Source organism: Vicugna pacos, chromosome 8 (assembly GCF_048564905.1).
Source record: "Vicugna pacos chromosome 8, VicPac4, whole genome shotgun sequence".
NCBI lineage: Eukaryota > Metazoa > Chordata > Mammalia > Artiodactyla > Camelidae > Vicugna > Vicugna pacos.
The window spans coordinates 67,607,563-67,624,220 of record NC_132994.1 but is presented as its reverse complement, the minus strand read 5'-3'; the positions used below and the strand labels follow the sequence as shown (position 1 = coordinate 67,624,220).

General features: G+C 38.4%; 1 protein-coding gene and 1 long non-coding RNA gene across 7 annotated transcripts in view; one reads left to right on the top strand and one right to left on the bottom strand.

Annotated features, from left to right (window-relative positions):
• Positions 1 to 7,469: 7,469 nt before the first annotated feature.
• LOC140697768 (uncharacterized) lies at positions 7,470 to 11,474 on the bottom strand. Its single transcript, XR_012075092.1, has 2 exons — positions 11,375 to 11,474; positions 7,470 to 7,636 (listed from the first exon to the last, which is right to left on the bottom strand). It is a non-coding gene; the product is annotated as an uncharacterized lncRNA (long non-coding RNA).
• The window catches only part of IPCEF1 (interaction protein for cytohesin exchange factors 1), an 82,386-nt gene continuing 77,109 nt past the window's right edge, over positions 11,382 to 16,658 (top strand). For 5 of the 6 annotated variants that reach the window (XR_012075091.1, XR_012075090.1, XM_072966076.1 and 2 more), the window contains exons 1-2: positions 11,382 to 12,172; positions 13,138 to 13,190. Coding sequence is in view for 3 of the 6 variants with exons in the window: in XM_072966075.1 (XP_072822176.1) it covers positions 13,143 to 13,190 (48 nt within the window). In the remaining 3 variants the exon portion in view is untranslated. The remainder of the gene's footprint in view (positions 12,173 to 13,137; positions 13,191 to 16,658) is intronic. The other variant, XM_072966074.1, reaches the window with a different exon arrangement.

The window sequence follows — 16,658 nt, the reverse complement described above, 5'->3', positions numbered from 1 at the left end:
ACTACTTTTGTAAAATCATAAGGCCCATCAAAGCGGTATTTCCCAAGAGAGAGATAGCCAGACAAAAGAGGAATTTTTGCTTCGACTCCGGGGCCACGGGTGCAAACAGCAGGCAGTTTATATAGTCCTTTTTCTTCTTCTGGCTTCCTTCTAGCCAACAGTGATTCCGTAGCAGAGGCCGCTGCTACATGGGGTATACCTACTCACTTCAGTAGAAAGAGGGTTCAAAGAAAGCCCTTGTTTGGCAAAGCTGAACTGAAGTGATTGGCTGCCTCAGAGCAGTGTGCACATGGTCCAGATTTCATAAGCAGAAAAATCTATCTTCCCGAGAGAGAAAATATGATTATTACTCACGTGGAGAAATTTATGGATGCAAATTGTGGGAAGGTGAGGGCGAGCATTGCCGTTGTAGACAGAGTGTGCCTACGGGACCCGCTGCAGTGGACTCAGTGATGCATGCGTTGCCTCAGGGCTACCAGTGCTTCCTGTGGCCTCATCACAGGCCTGGTGGCCCTTTCCCTACTTGGTGGAACATCTTGGGGGCTAGTACAAAGCTTGGAGGAGGTGCCTTCAATTTCCATCGCAAATCTTTTAAATTGGACCTAAGCACACAGCTGATTTGGATCTTAGAATGACCGGCTCCTAGAAGTTCCTTGGGTCTGTCACTGGCCTAGGAAAGCGGGTAGGTGCCCTGCAGGTTTTATCTGCACTGGTGCACAGAGCTGCTGCCGTGGGGGTGGGTGTGTGCGTTTTTGGGTGTGTGCGTGAAAACCTATTTTGTGGGGGCCTCAACTATAATAAATAATTTGAAGAACAAAAAGTCAGCATGCAAGTGGGATCCGTCACTCTTAGGACTGGGATTGTGGAATTTTAGACAATTACAGAAACAAAATCAATCCCTTAGAGATGAGGCCCAGTGGTCTCTGGACATCTGGTCGACCCTGCTCGCTGCTGAAGGGAAAGCAGCTTGGTTGGGAGCAGTGGGCACAGGGCAGACATAGGCAGTGTCCCGCTACAGCCTTAGAGGGGGATCAGCGGGGCCTCACAGCTTGCTCGAGCCCTAAGGGCATGCTGGGACACAGACCATAATCTGTGACTTAATTGTGGAGGCTCCTGAAATGGCCAGGATGCCTGCGGCCAGAGATGCAAAGGAGCTTCGTGCCTCCCTGAGGGGCGTGGCCAGTAGCCATTGGGTTTGGTGTGGGTTCTTCCAGGAGGAGGAAGAGGCATATTGTTGGTGATCGCGTACAGCGTGCCTCTGGTTTGTGGCTATGGTGAAATGGTCCTTCAGGAGCAGAGGCTGAGATTATTGGCTGAAAGAGGGACTTTTTTTCCTCCTCTTAGATTTGTGGATTTTTATGTCCACGCCTTGACTGTCAGGGCTGACAGCTTCCGTGGGAACGCATGAGGGAAGGGTAAGAAAGGGGCCTGCCGGTCTCAGATGATGGATCTGGATTTCAGCGGTGTTAAAAAGGAAATAATTTTAATCATAGTTTCTGTTTAAAAAAGCTGCAGCTCTTACAACCATCTGCCAGTTTATCCTCAGAGTGGAGAGACCGCTGAAAAAAAATGCAGCAAAGTGAGTGGAAAAGTGAACAATAAGAAAAAAAAAAACAAACGAAAGAGGAAGAATGAGGCTTTTAGAGAATGTAGGAAATGGATTGGAACAGAATGACAACAGAGCTTAAATTAAGAAGGAAAAAGTTTGAAGTAATGTGGATGAAGCCATTTTTTTTTTCCCTCTCATGAATTCCTGGACCAAGTAACAACCCCAGACCACCCCACCCCATACATCGCTGCCCATATGCTCACGAGGAGGTCGCCTTGCATTTTCCTCCCTTCTCCCCCGCTCTGCCTTAACACGAGACCTCTTGGAAGTAATGAAACTAATGGATTGTTTCATGTCTGTTGCTTTTACATATGAGCAAAGATAAGTTTTTTCTGCTGCTTCCTGTGATGATCACTTGACAGATGATGCTTACGGACAGTCTCATTACTACTTATGTGTACACTTTGTTGCCGTGTTTCACATGCTTTTGATGATTGAGACTTCTGCCTCTAGAATGATTAGTTTTCTGTTTCCAGAGAGCTCTAGGTTTTGGGTTAAGAATAGTGCACATTGTTTGCCCATGCGCCCGGATTTTCTTGAAATCCATTTGTTGTTCTGAGAATTTCTTGTCAAATGCTAGCATTATACTTTTAGAGGATAAACATGTTATGAGTTAATCTGTTGGTTTTTTAAAATTTAGGCTCCTGAAAAAGAGACTAACCCATTTATTTCAACTGGAAAATTATCTCTAACTCACAATAAATCATCTTCGTTTAAAAGAAATCTTTAAAACGGTAGGCGTGATACTTATTTTGCTGAATCATTTCAAAGATTATAATGTTGGAGAATAATCAAGACAGCTACTTTTGGATCAGTTGAACCTATAACTGCCTTTAGTAATTTTTTGTAGTTCTTAAAAAATAACAATTATACTACCAACTACCTGCTTTATCAACAGTACGTTTGTTGCAGGTTGATATTCTTGGGTTATTTTCTGGTTTTTAAATGATATAGGACCAGAGTCCATAATTCTGACTTAACTCATTTACTAGTTTCTAAAATAAATTGCTAGAATGAACTGTTATTTTATTTATGCTAAAATGAAAGGAAATGATTCTTCACCAGCATCTTAGTCAGCTTGGGCTGCTATAACAGAATACCATAAACTAGGTGGCTTAGCGACAGCAGAAATTCACTTCTCACAGCTCCGGAGGCTGGAAGTCCAAGGTCAGGGAGCCAGCGTGGTCGGGTTCTGGGAAGAGCCCTCTTCTGGGCTGCAGACTGCTGACTCTTCTTGTATCTCCACGTGGTGGAGTGTGACCTGGCTCTCTGACCGCTTCTAAGGGCACTGATCTCACGTATGAAGGCTCCCCTGTCATGACCCAGCTCCCTCCCAAAGGCCCCACCTCCAAATACCGTCACATGGGCAGTTAGATTTCAACATATAAATTTTGTGGGGACACAAACATTCAGTCCATAACAACCAGTATATATTGAGGAAAAAAAAACTCTTTGAAATTAGCTTTATTATTCATTTGGTAATGAAATGCTTTCAGTTGTAGAACTTATCAGAAATACATTTTATTTCATTCCACCAACTTAAAAAAATACTAATGCCCTCATCATTTTGGCTAAATCCCATGTTGTGGTGTGTTCAGGAGTTGTTCTTTAAAGAGGATAATGGTCTCAAATATGACTGAGAACACGATTCCCTTAAACCCTGAAATAAGGTACCCAAAATGTCTCCAGGGGGGCTAGGAGTTAATCAGCCCTGGAGTGTGCAAGCTATTTTACTTGATGAAACCTCTTCTCACTCTGCTCAAACCCTTTAGCTGTGCACTAATTCCGTTAGGAAGAACGGTTCTCTATAACAAAGCTATTTCTCGGTAATTGCTCCCATTCTAGGTAATTGCTACCTCTAATTGAGCACATGGTTCCCATATGATATTTCACTTAATTCTCACAAAACCTGTATCAGTCAGTTATTATTATTTCTGTTTAACAGATGAGACTCTTGCCATTTAGGGAAATTAAGTGATTTTTCATAAGTTGCCACATTTAACAAGTGGCAGAGTGAAATCTACTTGACCCTAATCCATGTGTGTGCAGTAGTTTTAAAAGTTTTTTTTTTTGGTTGTGTACCCATAAAATAATATGGAAACCCTATGTCCTCCCTCACAGTATAAATTGTCACCCAGAGATTTTGATTATATGTTTAAATCATTGCAAAGGAGATAACTTCTGGCATATTATAAATCTTGATAATGGAAAGGTAATATTTCTCCTTCAATATAACAGTGCAGTATAGATAGAAATTTCATATGTCTCCTTATTTATTTTTTAAAAGTAGTCTTTGGAGTTTTAAATTTTACATTGCTCTTTTTTTTTTCCCTGAAACTTGTATTTTCATTCCAATACTCCATGGATTTTTATTCAATTATATAATATTTTTATGTTTGAAAACTTTTATGGCTAATTCTATAATACATTTCAACTATATATATATATGTATTTTAAAATGAAATTAATTTTAAAATTTGAGGTGACATAACTCTTTAAGCCATAAATTCTTTCATTTGGAATGAGTTATTGTTACAATTATTGGTACATAACTTAAAAAACAATATGAATATGTTACACATTTTGACAAATAAAGATTAATACAAGAGGTAAATTTTTATTGAAAATGAATTATTTAATGAGGTAGATGAAGCTTTCCTTCTAATTATGTAAAACATCCATGGATGAATGCTACTTATTGCTAGAATGAGAGTTCAGAACCAATTCTAATCCTATTATTGATTTTTGTGTATGTGAGCACTTAAGACTCTTTTTGACGTAAATAAATGGGAATGGAGCACCTTTTGAACTGCTTGCAAGGATATGCCAAATATCACATGATGATCTGTCACAATAACTACTTTTAATGATTAAGAGACTTGAAGTAGATTTTTCTTTAATTTTATTGAAAGCAAAGAATTGGAAACTTGATTGATGAACACTATTTGTTACCCTGTCATTAGGCTCTTATACATATTTAATTCCTGGGAATTATACAAAAATTCTTTATAAAGACACATCAAATAACTACTGCTTCTTCCTTTAACTCTTTCATTTATAGGCACCTTGGTTAAACTGATATTCTCTGAAAGGTTGGCAATGTGGAAAAATTACTTCCAAAGCACTTTTGCCAGCATTATTATTATTTTTCACAAACTGCTTGTATTGCATGCTTCATAAATATTTTAATGTCTTATCAATATATAGATACCATGTAGCTGTAACATGGTTAGCTGAGCTGGTTCTCTTTGCCCAAACAATAGTCAAATGTATTTATATGAGTCTTCGTGATCACCATTTTACTTCCTGATTCTTCCAGCTTATGGGTGGGAGCTTTGTATGGACGGGGAGAGGCAAGAGTTGAGCTTAGGTTGTTTTGATGATTCTTCTGCCTCAAATTATCTTTCAATCATTTTGGTGAAATTTTAGATTTCATATATATCAACTACCTCAAGGAATAAAGTACCAAAACTCCAAAATCATTAAGTAAATACTCACATAGCCTCCACAAATGTGCATTCATTGCTAGGTCCCCTTACCTGTTCCTCCTTGCACCACTGATTGCATCTTATATCTACCCATGTAAATACATTTGCTTTTTGACTCAGGGAGGTTTGACATCAACACAGTTTTATTTCCACATCCCTCAGATGGGGAAGGAGATTTCTAATGGGATATTCATGATGGTACTATTCCATTAAATGGAAAAATTTGGAATTCATAAGTTTTCTTTATGGAAATTCATCTATAGTTTAGTGCTTTTCTTTTTTGTATTTTTAATTCATTTACTCAACAAATGTCTATTTAATCACCCTGTGTACAAAGACTGGAATATAGCAGTAAGCAAGTAGACAAGTAGATAAGGTGCCTGCCCTCAGGTAAGTTACACTATAGTGGGAGTCAGATGTTAAAGAACTAATTGCAAAATTAATAATCCAGTGCAATTATAAGAACTTCAATAAACACAAGATAAGGTGCTACGAGAGCATGCAGATGGGGTTGATCTCTCTTAAGAATCATGGAAAGCTTTCTTGACTAAGTGACATTTGGTCTGAGGGTTGAAAAATTAGATGATATAAGTCATCCTGGGTGGAACCTGTTGAAGAAGAGCCTATACCAACGTTCTGAGGTTGGTAGAAACATGTTTAAGGAATTAATAAAAATCCAGTGAGTCAGGAAGATGGAAAGAAAGAGACACAGAAATGATCCAAGATGGGGTTGGAAAAGGAAGCAGAGGCCAGGTAGTACAGAGCCTTGCTTGTAGGAGATTTTCATGAGTTTGGTCTTTATCTTAAGACTCAGTGGCCACTATAGAAGTATAAGCAAAGAGATGAGTAATCAGATGTTCATTGAAAAAACATCACTCTGGGCAAGAAAGTCAGGATGGCAGCGAGGATGGCCCTGCAGTGGTCCAGGAGAGAGGTGCTGGTGCCTTGAACTAGGGTGGTAGCAGTGCGTATAGACGTAGTGGACACAGTCAGGTGGGAAAGATGTACGATATGCACAAAATAAATATTCCTCAAAATCCAAGGTAAGCTTAATACTCGTGACTAGAGCAGTGTGTTGACTGAATCCCAATGCTTAGGAGAAGAATTAGAGGTGATTTTTTTCCCTTTTTCTTCCCTCATCTCCTGTCGGTTCTGTGCTTGTTTTAGTATTAGAGAGCTGTCAGAGTGAAGGATTCAGATTTCCACTGAATTAATAAAGTTGTCTGAGGGTGCAATCTATTAGTTTAAAAAGTCATTCGGCAACTCTTGCCTAAGCTGTACACTTCCCTGGGCAGAAAGAAGACTGTGTCTTGTCATTTGACATTCTCACTGTCCAATCAGGGACACCTGTCCACAGCATCGTGGAACAATACCAAGGTCATTGAGGAGTCAGTGGGAGACTTGTGGGAGCCTGGATAGTGTTATGGTACTTCAGAGAGCAGACTCTGGAGTCTGGGTTTGAATTTGGAAATACCCATTTACTAACTTCCTCCTCCAAATTGCCTAAATTATCTCATCTAAGACGTGGGACTAATAATAGTATATTATCCATAAAGTGGTTCTAACCATAGTATGGTATGATATAGGAAATCATCAATTGGCCAGACACATAGTAACTACTTAATAAATGCAATCAGTTTAACTGTCATGTTATTATAGGGGAGGGGCTGGTTAGCCATCTGGGAAGAATCAGGAAAGGTTACACAGTGATCTTTTACATCAATTTAAAGAGTATATATAGTTGATCTTTAATAAGTGTTGCTTAAGGAATGAGTGTGTTTTATGACAATAAAATATTTTATTGAGCACTTATTCTATGTTAGGCCCTGTGTGAACATTATAAAGATATTTTCTCACTTAATTCTAATCTGACCCTAAGAAGAAAATGCAGTTATTATCCCCATTTCACAAATGGGAGTCCTGAGGTCCCAAAATATCAGTTACTTGTCCAAAATTACAGAGTAAGTTGCTAAGCTGGGATTTAAGTCTAGTCTGGACCAGTTTAAAGCTTTGCTTTTAACTTCTATAAGTTCTCCAAGCTTCTTTACCTAAATGTTCCGCTGAGTTCAAAGTGGCTTTTGCTTATTACCCATTTACTCAATTAGTGCTAAAAATACATTGCTGTGGAGTCAACAAAATACTTATAGTATTTTATCTGAATATTTTCATTTTATAAATATTTACTGCAGAAAATAAATATATAGGGGAATAAAAAAATAAATTCCTGATTATTACAACTCTTATAGGTAATTACTATACATAATTTTTCATAGATACCTTCAGACTCCCACCCCCAGTGCATTCATATATGAGTTGTATGTATATAAACCCATATTTTTATAATAAAAAAATGAATGAAGTCACACTGCATATATTTTTACCTTTTTCATTAAAAATATATTGTAAAACTCTTTGCATATTTGGTATGGCAGTACTTAGCATAGTTGATGCACATAGTAAATAAAGAGTCAGCGGATGTCAGCAGCCATTGTGATTGTCACCAGTCATCGTCATCTTGACAAATTGCTCTCCAGGAAAGCTGTAATAATTAAATATCCCAACAACAACAAATTATTCTTTTAAGCACACTTCCACCAAACTTGGCTTCTACCAATTTTTTGGTGTATGCTAATCTTGAAGATCAAGAATAGAATTAGGCTGTTGTTTTATTTTGCACTTATTTTATTACTAATGATATTAAACATTAGTCATTTGTACTTTTATGTTTTGAATTTTCCTTCACTTATTTTTTTTATTAGTTTGCTAATTCTTTTCTTATTTTTAGTTGACATATAGTTGATTTAAAGTGTTGTGTTAGTTTCTGGTATACAGCAAAATGATTCATATATATAAGTATACACACACACACACACACACACACACACATATATAACTTTTCATATTCTTTTCCACTATAGATTATTACAAGGTATTGAATATAGTTACTTGTGCTATACAGTTGGACCTTAATATTTATCTATTTTATATATAGTAGTTTGTGTCTGTCGATCCCAAACTCCTAATTTATCCCTCCCCCACCTTTCCCATTTGGTAGTCATAAGTTTGTTTTCCATGTGAGTCTGTTTCTGTTTTGTAAATAAGTTCATTTGTTTTATATTTTTAGATTCTACATATAAATGGTAACATGTATTTGTCTTTTGTCTGACTTCACTTAGTATGATTATCTCTAGATCCATCCATGTTGCTGCAGTGGCATTATTTCATTCTTCTTTGTGGCTGAGTAATGTTCCATTGTATATATACCCCAACTTCTTTATTCATTCATCTGAATAAAGATGGACATTTAGGTTGCTTTCATGTTTTGGCTGTTGTAAATAGTGCTGCTATGAGCATTGGCATGCATGTATCTTTTTCAAATTGGAGTTTTCTCTGGATATTTGCCCAGGAGTGGAATTGCTGGATCATATGGTAACTCTATTTTTAGTTTTTTTAAGAAACCACCATACTGTTCTCCAGAGTGGCTTCACCAAACTGCATTCCCATCAACAGTGTAGGAGGGTTCCCTTTTCACCACAGCCTCTCCAGCATTTATTGCTTGTGAACTTTTGAATGATGGCCATTCTGACTAATGTCTCCCGATGTACAAGTCTTTTGGAAGAGTTTGAGAAGGATAGGTATAAGTTCTTTGTATGTTTGATAGACTAGGACTCCTCAGTGAAGCTGTCTGGTCCTGGATTTTGTTTGCAGGGAGGCTTTTTTTAAAAAAAGTTACTGATTCTATTTCACTTCTTTATTTTATTTTATTGAGTTATAGTCAGTTTACAATGTTGTGTCAATTTCCAGTGTAGAGCAGTTTTTCAGTCACACATGAATATACATATATTCATTTTCACATTCTTTTTCACCATGAGCTACTACAAGATCTTGTATATATTTCCCTGTGCTATACAGTAAAACTTGTTTATCTACTCTATATATATCTGTCAGTATCTACAAATTTCAAACTCCCAGTCTGTCCCTTTCTGTCCCGCTCCCCCCGGCAACCACAAGTTAGTATTCTATGTCTATGAGTCTGTTTCTGTTTTATATTTAAATTCATTTGTGTTCTTCTCTCTTTTCAGAGTCCACATATGAGCAATCTCATATGGTATTTTGCTTTCTCTTTCTGGCTTGCTTCACTTAGAGTGACATTCTCCAGGGACATCCATGTTGCTGCAAATGGCATTATGTTGTCAGTTTTTATGGCTAAATAGTATTCCATTGTATAAATATACCACAACTTCTTTATCCAGTCATATTTCACTTCTAGTGATTGTATGTCTTCTTGATTCAGTTTTGGTAGACTGTATGTTTCTAGAAACTTGTCCATTTCTTCTAGGTTGTTTAATTTGTTGACATATAATTATTCATAATATTCTCTTATGATTTTTTAAAAAAATTTCTGTGGAGTTGGTTGTTACTGCTCCTCTTATTTCTTATCTGGTTTCTTTGGGCCCTCTCTCTTTTCTTCTTGGTGAGCCTGTCCAGAGTTTTGTTCATTTTATTTATTGATTTTTTTTCTGTTTTTAATCTCTATTTATTTCCTCCCTGATCTTTATTGTTTCTTTCCTTCTGCTAAATTTAGGTTTTCTTTTTCTTTTATTTTTTTTTCATTCTTGTTGGTTTAGACTGGTAGTCAGATAAGCTCAAACTCATTCTAGAAAAAAAATCTATATTTTTCTTACTCCCCTACCTACATTTTACGATTTGATGTCCTATTTTACATCTTTATGTTTATCCTTGTGCTGTTCATTGTATTTGTAATTGCTTTCACAAGGTTCCTTTTTCAAAAAAATCTATGTACTGTCTTATTTATTTGATCTACAATCTTTTTATGTATTTGTTTTTCCTATTGTTATTTTCCCTTTCATATACATTCTTGCTTTTCTAGTTAGAAAATATCTTCCAAAATTTCTTTTAAGATAGGTATAGTATTGCTGTATTCTTTTAATTTTTGCTTATCTGAGAAATTCTTTCTCTCTCCTTCTACTCAAAATGATAATCGTGCTGAGTAGAGTCCTACTTTGCAGGCTTTCCCCTTTTAGGGCTTTGAATACATCTTGCCACTCCCTTCTGGCCTGCAGTGGTTTTGTAGAGAAATCAGTTGATGGTCTTATGAGGGTTTGCTTGAAACTAACTCTGTTTTTCTCTTGCCTTTAGAATCCTCTCTTTTTCTTTAGCTTTTGCCATTTTAATTATAATATGTCTTGGTGTAGGTCTGTTTGGATTCATCTTGTTTGGGACCCTCTGTGCTTCCTGTACCTGAATATCTATTTCCTTCTTTAGGTTTGGGAAGTTTATAGCCATAATTTCTTCAAATACATTTTTGATCACCTTTTCTCTTTCTTCTCCTTCGGGGATCCCTATTATGTGTAGATTGACATGCTTTATATTATCCCATAGGTCTCATATATTGGATTGATTGATTGATCATTTATCTTTCTGTCTGCTGTTCTGGTTGGATGATTTCCATTATTCTATCTTCCAGATCACTTATTTTTTCTTCAGCATGATTTAATTTGCTATTTATTGCCTTTAGCTTGGTTTTCATCTCAGCAATTGAGTTGTCTAGTTTTGATTGGCTCCTCTTTATAGTTTCTAGTTCCTTGTTACAGTGATCTGTGTTTCTATCAATAGCCTTTCTTGACTCCTTCAGGATTTTTATTACCTCCTTTCTAAACTAGGGGTTTAGTAGATTGAAGAGATCTGTTTCGTTATTTGTTCTTTCAGGGGATTTCTCTTGTTCTTTTAATTGGGAGTGGTTCCTCTTCTTCATTCTACTTACATTTCTCTGACTCTACGAATTTAGGAGAAAAAGTTATCCACTATAGTCTTGAAGGGCTGTTTTTATCTGGAAGCATCCTTGGGTAGACTGTGTGAGCTAGTATTCTTGGTGTGAGGGCTGTCTTTGGTATGGATGCCTGCCAGATCTTCCCTCAGGATGTGCTGGCCACTGTCCCCTTGATGGGGGTATGATCGGTGTTGTGGTGACCAGAGCCTGCACTGGGTGCTTGCCAGGCTCTCCTTTTTGTCCAGTAGTTGTCAGATCCCTGTCAGGGGCAGGGTCTGCTCCTCAGTTGTTAGAGTTGTGGTGTGAGGTAGGTGGGACTTGCTGGAAAACTAGCAGCAGGAGATGTCCACCAGCACGTGCGCTTTGTGACATCACCTGTCCCTCGTTGCGCATGCTCACAAAGTGCACTTGTGGAAACCTCCCTCTGCCCCGTCTCAGCTGGGAGACACCCAGCAAACAACTCGGAAGTCCAGGCACTGTACTCACAAAGCTGCCAAGGGTGTAAATTGGTGGAAGTCACGCACCCACCGAGCTCAGACATCAGCCCCACTTCTACGCTCCTGCGTTCCTGCGTGTGGGCAGCCCTCCAGCGCCTTTGCGCTCCCGGAGCTCACAGGGGCGGAGCCACACCCTCTGTGGGCGGGCTTGACCCGAGGCTGCTGTGACGGAGCCACGCCCCTTACTTTGCACTAACATTGACAAGAGGGCTCCGATCTGTCCTGCACACAGCTCCAGTTGTGTCCTGTACCACTCTTGAGTCCCTTGGGGCTGTCTCTATGCAGCCAAACTGAATCTTCTCCCTGGATCTGTCCACTGAAGCTCGAGTTTCAACACCCAGCTCCTGTGCACTCCAGCAGGTGCATGTCTCAGGCTGGAGCTGCAGTGAGGCGGCCAGGACCGTCTGTGCTAGTCTCTCTCTGTCCTGCCTGCCTCAAGCCAGCTGATGAAACCTCCTCGGAGCTTCTGAAGCTCCCTATCTGCCCCAGGTTATCTCCTACCTGGTGAAGGAGGTTGGAAGGGGAGGAAACCTTTCCCCTTTCACAGCTCCCTGCCAGGGGTGCAGGTCCCATCCCAAGTCCTTTTTTCCCCTTTTCATCCTAGCCAGTTACGTGGTGATCTTTCTTGCAGTTTTGGTTGTATGAGATCTTCCGCCAGTGTTCAGTGGGTATTCTGTGAGAACTGTTCCGTGTGTAGATATATTTTTGATATAGTTGTGGGAGGAGGTGAACTCCACATTCTTCTATTTCACCATCTTGATCTCCCAGTCTGCTTCTTATTTTATTGGTGAGTAAGAACTCTTTATGTTGTGATTCTTGTATATTAAGTGTATATTGCAGCTAATTTCATGAGCTTTTGATTTGATTTTCTATTTCTGTTATAGTGCATTTTTAAAACAAGTTAAAAATCAAGTAATTAAGTTATTCAGTCTTTTTTATTGTGGTTTTTCCTCTTTAGCATTTTACAAATAAATGTTTTATTCACATCTATGTCATATAAATATGACACTTTCATCATGAAAAAGGGGTATATATTTTTCAGAATTTGGGAACCATGGGTATAAGAAATAAAGTCTCATGGCGGTATGGACTTGTATTTATGGTGTCCCTGGGAAGAGGTGAAAGGTTCTCTGCTTTGGGGAGAGTTTCAATGGCTTGTGAATGTTTAACAAGTTTTTCGCTCGTCAAAGTCTGAAAACATGAGACTTTTTTCTTTTTGATTTCATTTCCTTTTCTTGAAACCACACAACACAGTATCTTATTTTTCAGGTAATTCACTATCCACTACAAAGTGCAATTCATCAAAAAGTACCGCACCTTCATATTAAAGTTGGGACTTCTGAGGTGGAGGAATTAGTTACATTTTTGAAATTGTTTAGTTAACATTATAACAATACTAATGGGTCAAATGTTTCCATATCTTACATTGTGTTGTTCATTATGAAGAGGAAAATATTTTCACTTTTCAAAGACATAGGTTTTCATATAATACAACATTAAGTAGATAAAAAATACACATCTTGCTGTAGACTTGAAAGAATATTGACAGATGTGCAGACGAAATTCTGTCTTATTTTATGAACTCAGTTATTAACACTAGGCTTATTCTGGATTAAAAGGCCACGTAATGAATTGCTTTTATTGTGAAATTCATTCATCAAAATAGGAGCGCCTTTCTTCCCAACTAAGAGGTATATGCTTTTATGAACAATTTAATCCCACATTTAACGGAAAATCTTTTTTCTCTTCTAGCTTTTATGTCTACCAATTTGACATCGTACATGGCTACTGATGGCAATGTTCTTGTAAGTGTGCCTTGGAATATTCCAGACTTTAGATATTAATCATCAGTTTGATGAATGAGTGAAAAATTATGTTGATTTTAAGTTTGGCTAGCTGTTTATTGTCCTCCATTTTATTAGTCACAGTGGAATTAAATAATCCTTTTGTTAGAATTTAAAGGTTTCTTATGATCACCAAGCGTTTGTTTAAGACTCCTAGATATTTACTCTTAAAGGTCAAGAAATAGTACCATGATTTTAATATACTATAATAAATCATCTCCATTTTTAATTAACCATAGTATAGAGTAACGTCTCATGCAATTTCTGTGGGAATAATTCTGCTAATTATTATGTTGAAATTGCAGGCTCCTTCTAAAATCATTTTATAGATGTAAATTTGCCTAAATTAGGTAACTCAATTGAGCAAGTTGCCTCTATTAGAGGAAATTTATGAAGGGAAAATAGAGAAGTTGGTTTAAGCAACATGACGCTTCTAGCAGAAGGGGATGTAGGGTTGTGTGGGCTTGGATGATGTGTATCTTTTGGCAAATCTAATGACCTCATGATGGGTGCATAGGACAGAGTTTTTGGAGTAGGGTCAAAAGCAGAATCAGAAGTAGACTGTTGAGAGAACATGATAGAGCCTTCCCATCAAATGGGGAGCATGGACAATGGTTGCCTGATGCTCATTAGGAGATGGATGTCAAGGCAGGTTGTAATACTAGTTGAGTGAACTGGGCAACTCCTGGAAGGGCCACCTTACTAAAGAGCAGGACAGCATATTCATTCTCTATTTGTTAACGATTTCCTATCCCAGAAATAGAGCAGGCATTGAGAGCACTTTAATTTTGATGCTACTTCTAAGGGAGGAAGGAGAAGCTTGCTAGTGATGAAAAATGGTGGGAACTTTGGGAGACAGATTATAGTCAATTATGCAATCTAGGACATTCACTACCTAAACTTGCAGAAAGAGGAACTGATCCTTTGGACATGAATGGGCACGTGTTTGATAAAAAAAATGTGAATAATCACAATGAAAATGAAGAAGGGGAGCGATTAAGAGAACACACGTGGCTGCAATGGAAGACTTTTGCAGGCTTTGGATATAAAGGCATATGTACAAGGTGTTAAACAAGGGTCCCATGCTCAACGATAAAAGCAAATGGATATCACAGGTCTGTAAAAATACAGCCAGGAAGACTCAAGTTCAGAGTATCCAAAGTTTATGAAAATTTTTAAAAAGAAAAGATGCATGCGATTATAAGCACTGTCATTCTTGAGAACGGTAATGCAGGGTTTACTTCTTAACATTGCTTCGCTTTTTCTGATGAAAAAATACAATCTTCCACCTGGAAGGAGTTTACCTTATATGTTTAAGAGAAAATGGAAATTAAGATAATAAGAGATCAGCTAAGGACTTTAAATGAATAAATTCATTCATTCATTGAAACATTTATTTGATGTTCACTGGTTACCACTCCTGGGTCAATTGTGTGTTGGCCACTGTAATAGGTAGGAATTGGAGATTTAATTGTGACTTGAAACAAGTTAAAATCTCCAATCTTTAAAAAAAAATGTATAACCCTGGGTTTTGGAACAAAATTAGCAGATGTGATTTCCAAAGGACTAACATATCATCTTAAAGTTCCCAACCTAGAGCTGTCACCGCTGTCCTGTGTGACCCGTGTCCCCTTGGTCCTGGGCACAAGTGGCCTCTGTTCTTATTGGTGGGAACTCTGGCTGTTTATGGGTCTCTCTCACTTCACGAGGCATCCTCCACTCCTAGACTTAATCAGCTAGGTCTCCTTGTGAGTCTTTGTACCTGTTATTTTTATCTCACCATCACCGTCTGCGTAATACTGCTTAATGTGTCTCTCAGGCATTTCTTCCAGCTGCCTTTTCCATGGTTACCCTACTTTATCTTTCCATTCAGAAAATTAGTTCAATTTTCTACTGTCATTTGTTCTCTAAATAAAATGTAGCACAGGAGACCTCATTTTATGCTAGGTAGTTTCAGTGGGCTTGACACATTTGACCTAATCACACCCCGAACTGCACCTCATTTCCCGTTCGCTAACGTGTACTGAGCTCGGTGTTGGAGTATGAAGGTCAGGAGCTACTTTTAAAGCACTTTTGTTGGTCCTGACCTACTAGTTCTCATAGAGGTAGGGATGGTTAGTGGTGGTACTAGAACTGTTCAGAAAACTAGATCCTAAGCATTTGCAGTTTGATAGTATGTGTGGTAGAACAGCCTTGCTCCTTTGTTGAGCTGATTTGTTGTAATTGGAAGGTATCCCTTTCTTTCCTTTGACTTTCTCTCCTCTGAAGGGAAACAGCAGAACTTTCAAAGTTAAAGCTTCACCTAGAAACGAAAGGATTAACTCACTGACTTCTGTCTGTTTTACCTCCTAAAGTATTTCTCTGTTTTCACAGACACAAAGTAGCCCTTTCCTCTGCTCAGGGGGCACTTTGCCTCCCTCTGCACTGCCTCCCACCGCCATCACCCCTCAGCTGATCCACTTGCCACACAATGAATGGCCAGGGTGAATTTTCCTAAATGCAGGTCTGAATTTGCCACTCGCTGCTTCCATCTGTTCAATGGCTTTCCACTCGTTTTCAAATAAACTGTGTACTTTCATATATAACTTACAAGGCCCGTCGTGATGTGCCTTGGCCACCCAGACGTGGTTACCACCCTCAAACCCCATCCACACTCTGTGGTTGATGTCTCCTAGCTTGTACCTGCATCCCTGTATCATATCCTCTTATGTGCAGGTCTTTATCTTGGGGGGAGGCCTTCCCTGACGCCCCTATTCTGGGTGAGCGCTATAATGGAGTACACTTATGTGTAGATTTCCTCATCCTTGAAGTTCAAGTCTCTTTCTTCTGTGGGTGCAGACCTCATCATCCTGTTCAAGTCCCCTTCTTCTGTGTTTGACTGGAAGCTGTGTTAGGGCTTGCTCACCACTGACTCTGGTCCTTGGCACAGAGTAATTGTGCGGTATGTGGTGGTTGAATAAGTAAAAGCTATAATTTACCAGGTGATGGTATGAAAGAAAGCACAGAAGTAATCTCCTTTAGGATCTGGGTCATACCTTGTTGGAAAACTTGCAACATAGTGATAAGATTTGGTTCAATCCCTAAACATCCATTTGTGTAATTCTTGACATTTGTAAGCCTCTCCATACATCACACGGTGGTGATTAAGTATTATGCAGTAAACCCACATGCCTTAATTTTCTTTTATGATCAGTTTCTCACTAAAATAGATAAATAGAGATAAATAAATAGATAAATAATGATGCCTAGCATATGAATCTTAAAGGTTTGATTAAGAAAGTTCTCTGGTCTCAGGTGTTAGTAACAATGTCTTAGCTAAGAAAGGAAACCAGTCTTAATTTCAAGGTGACAAGGCTCAAGGGAATGTTACCTCACCTCTTTTACTGTTGTAAGTAATTCTTTCACCTCCGGCTTTTGAGATTTCTTACT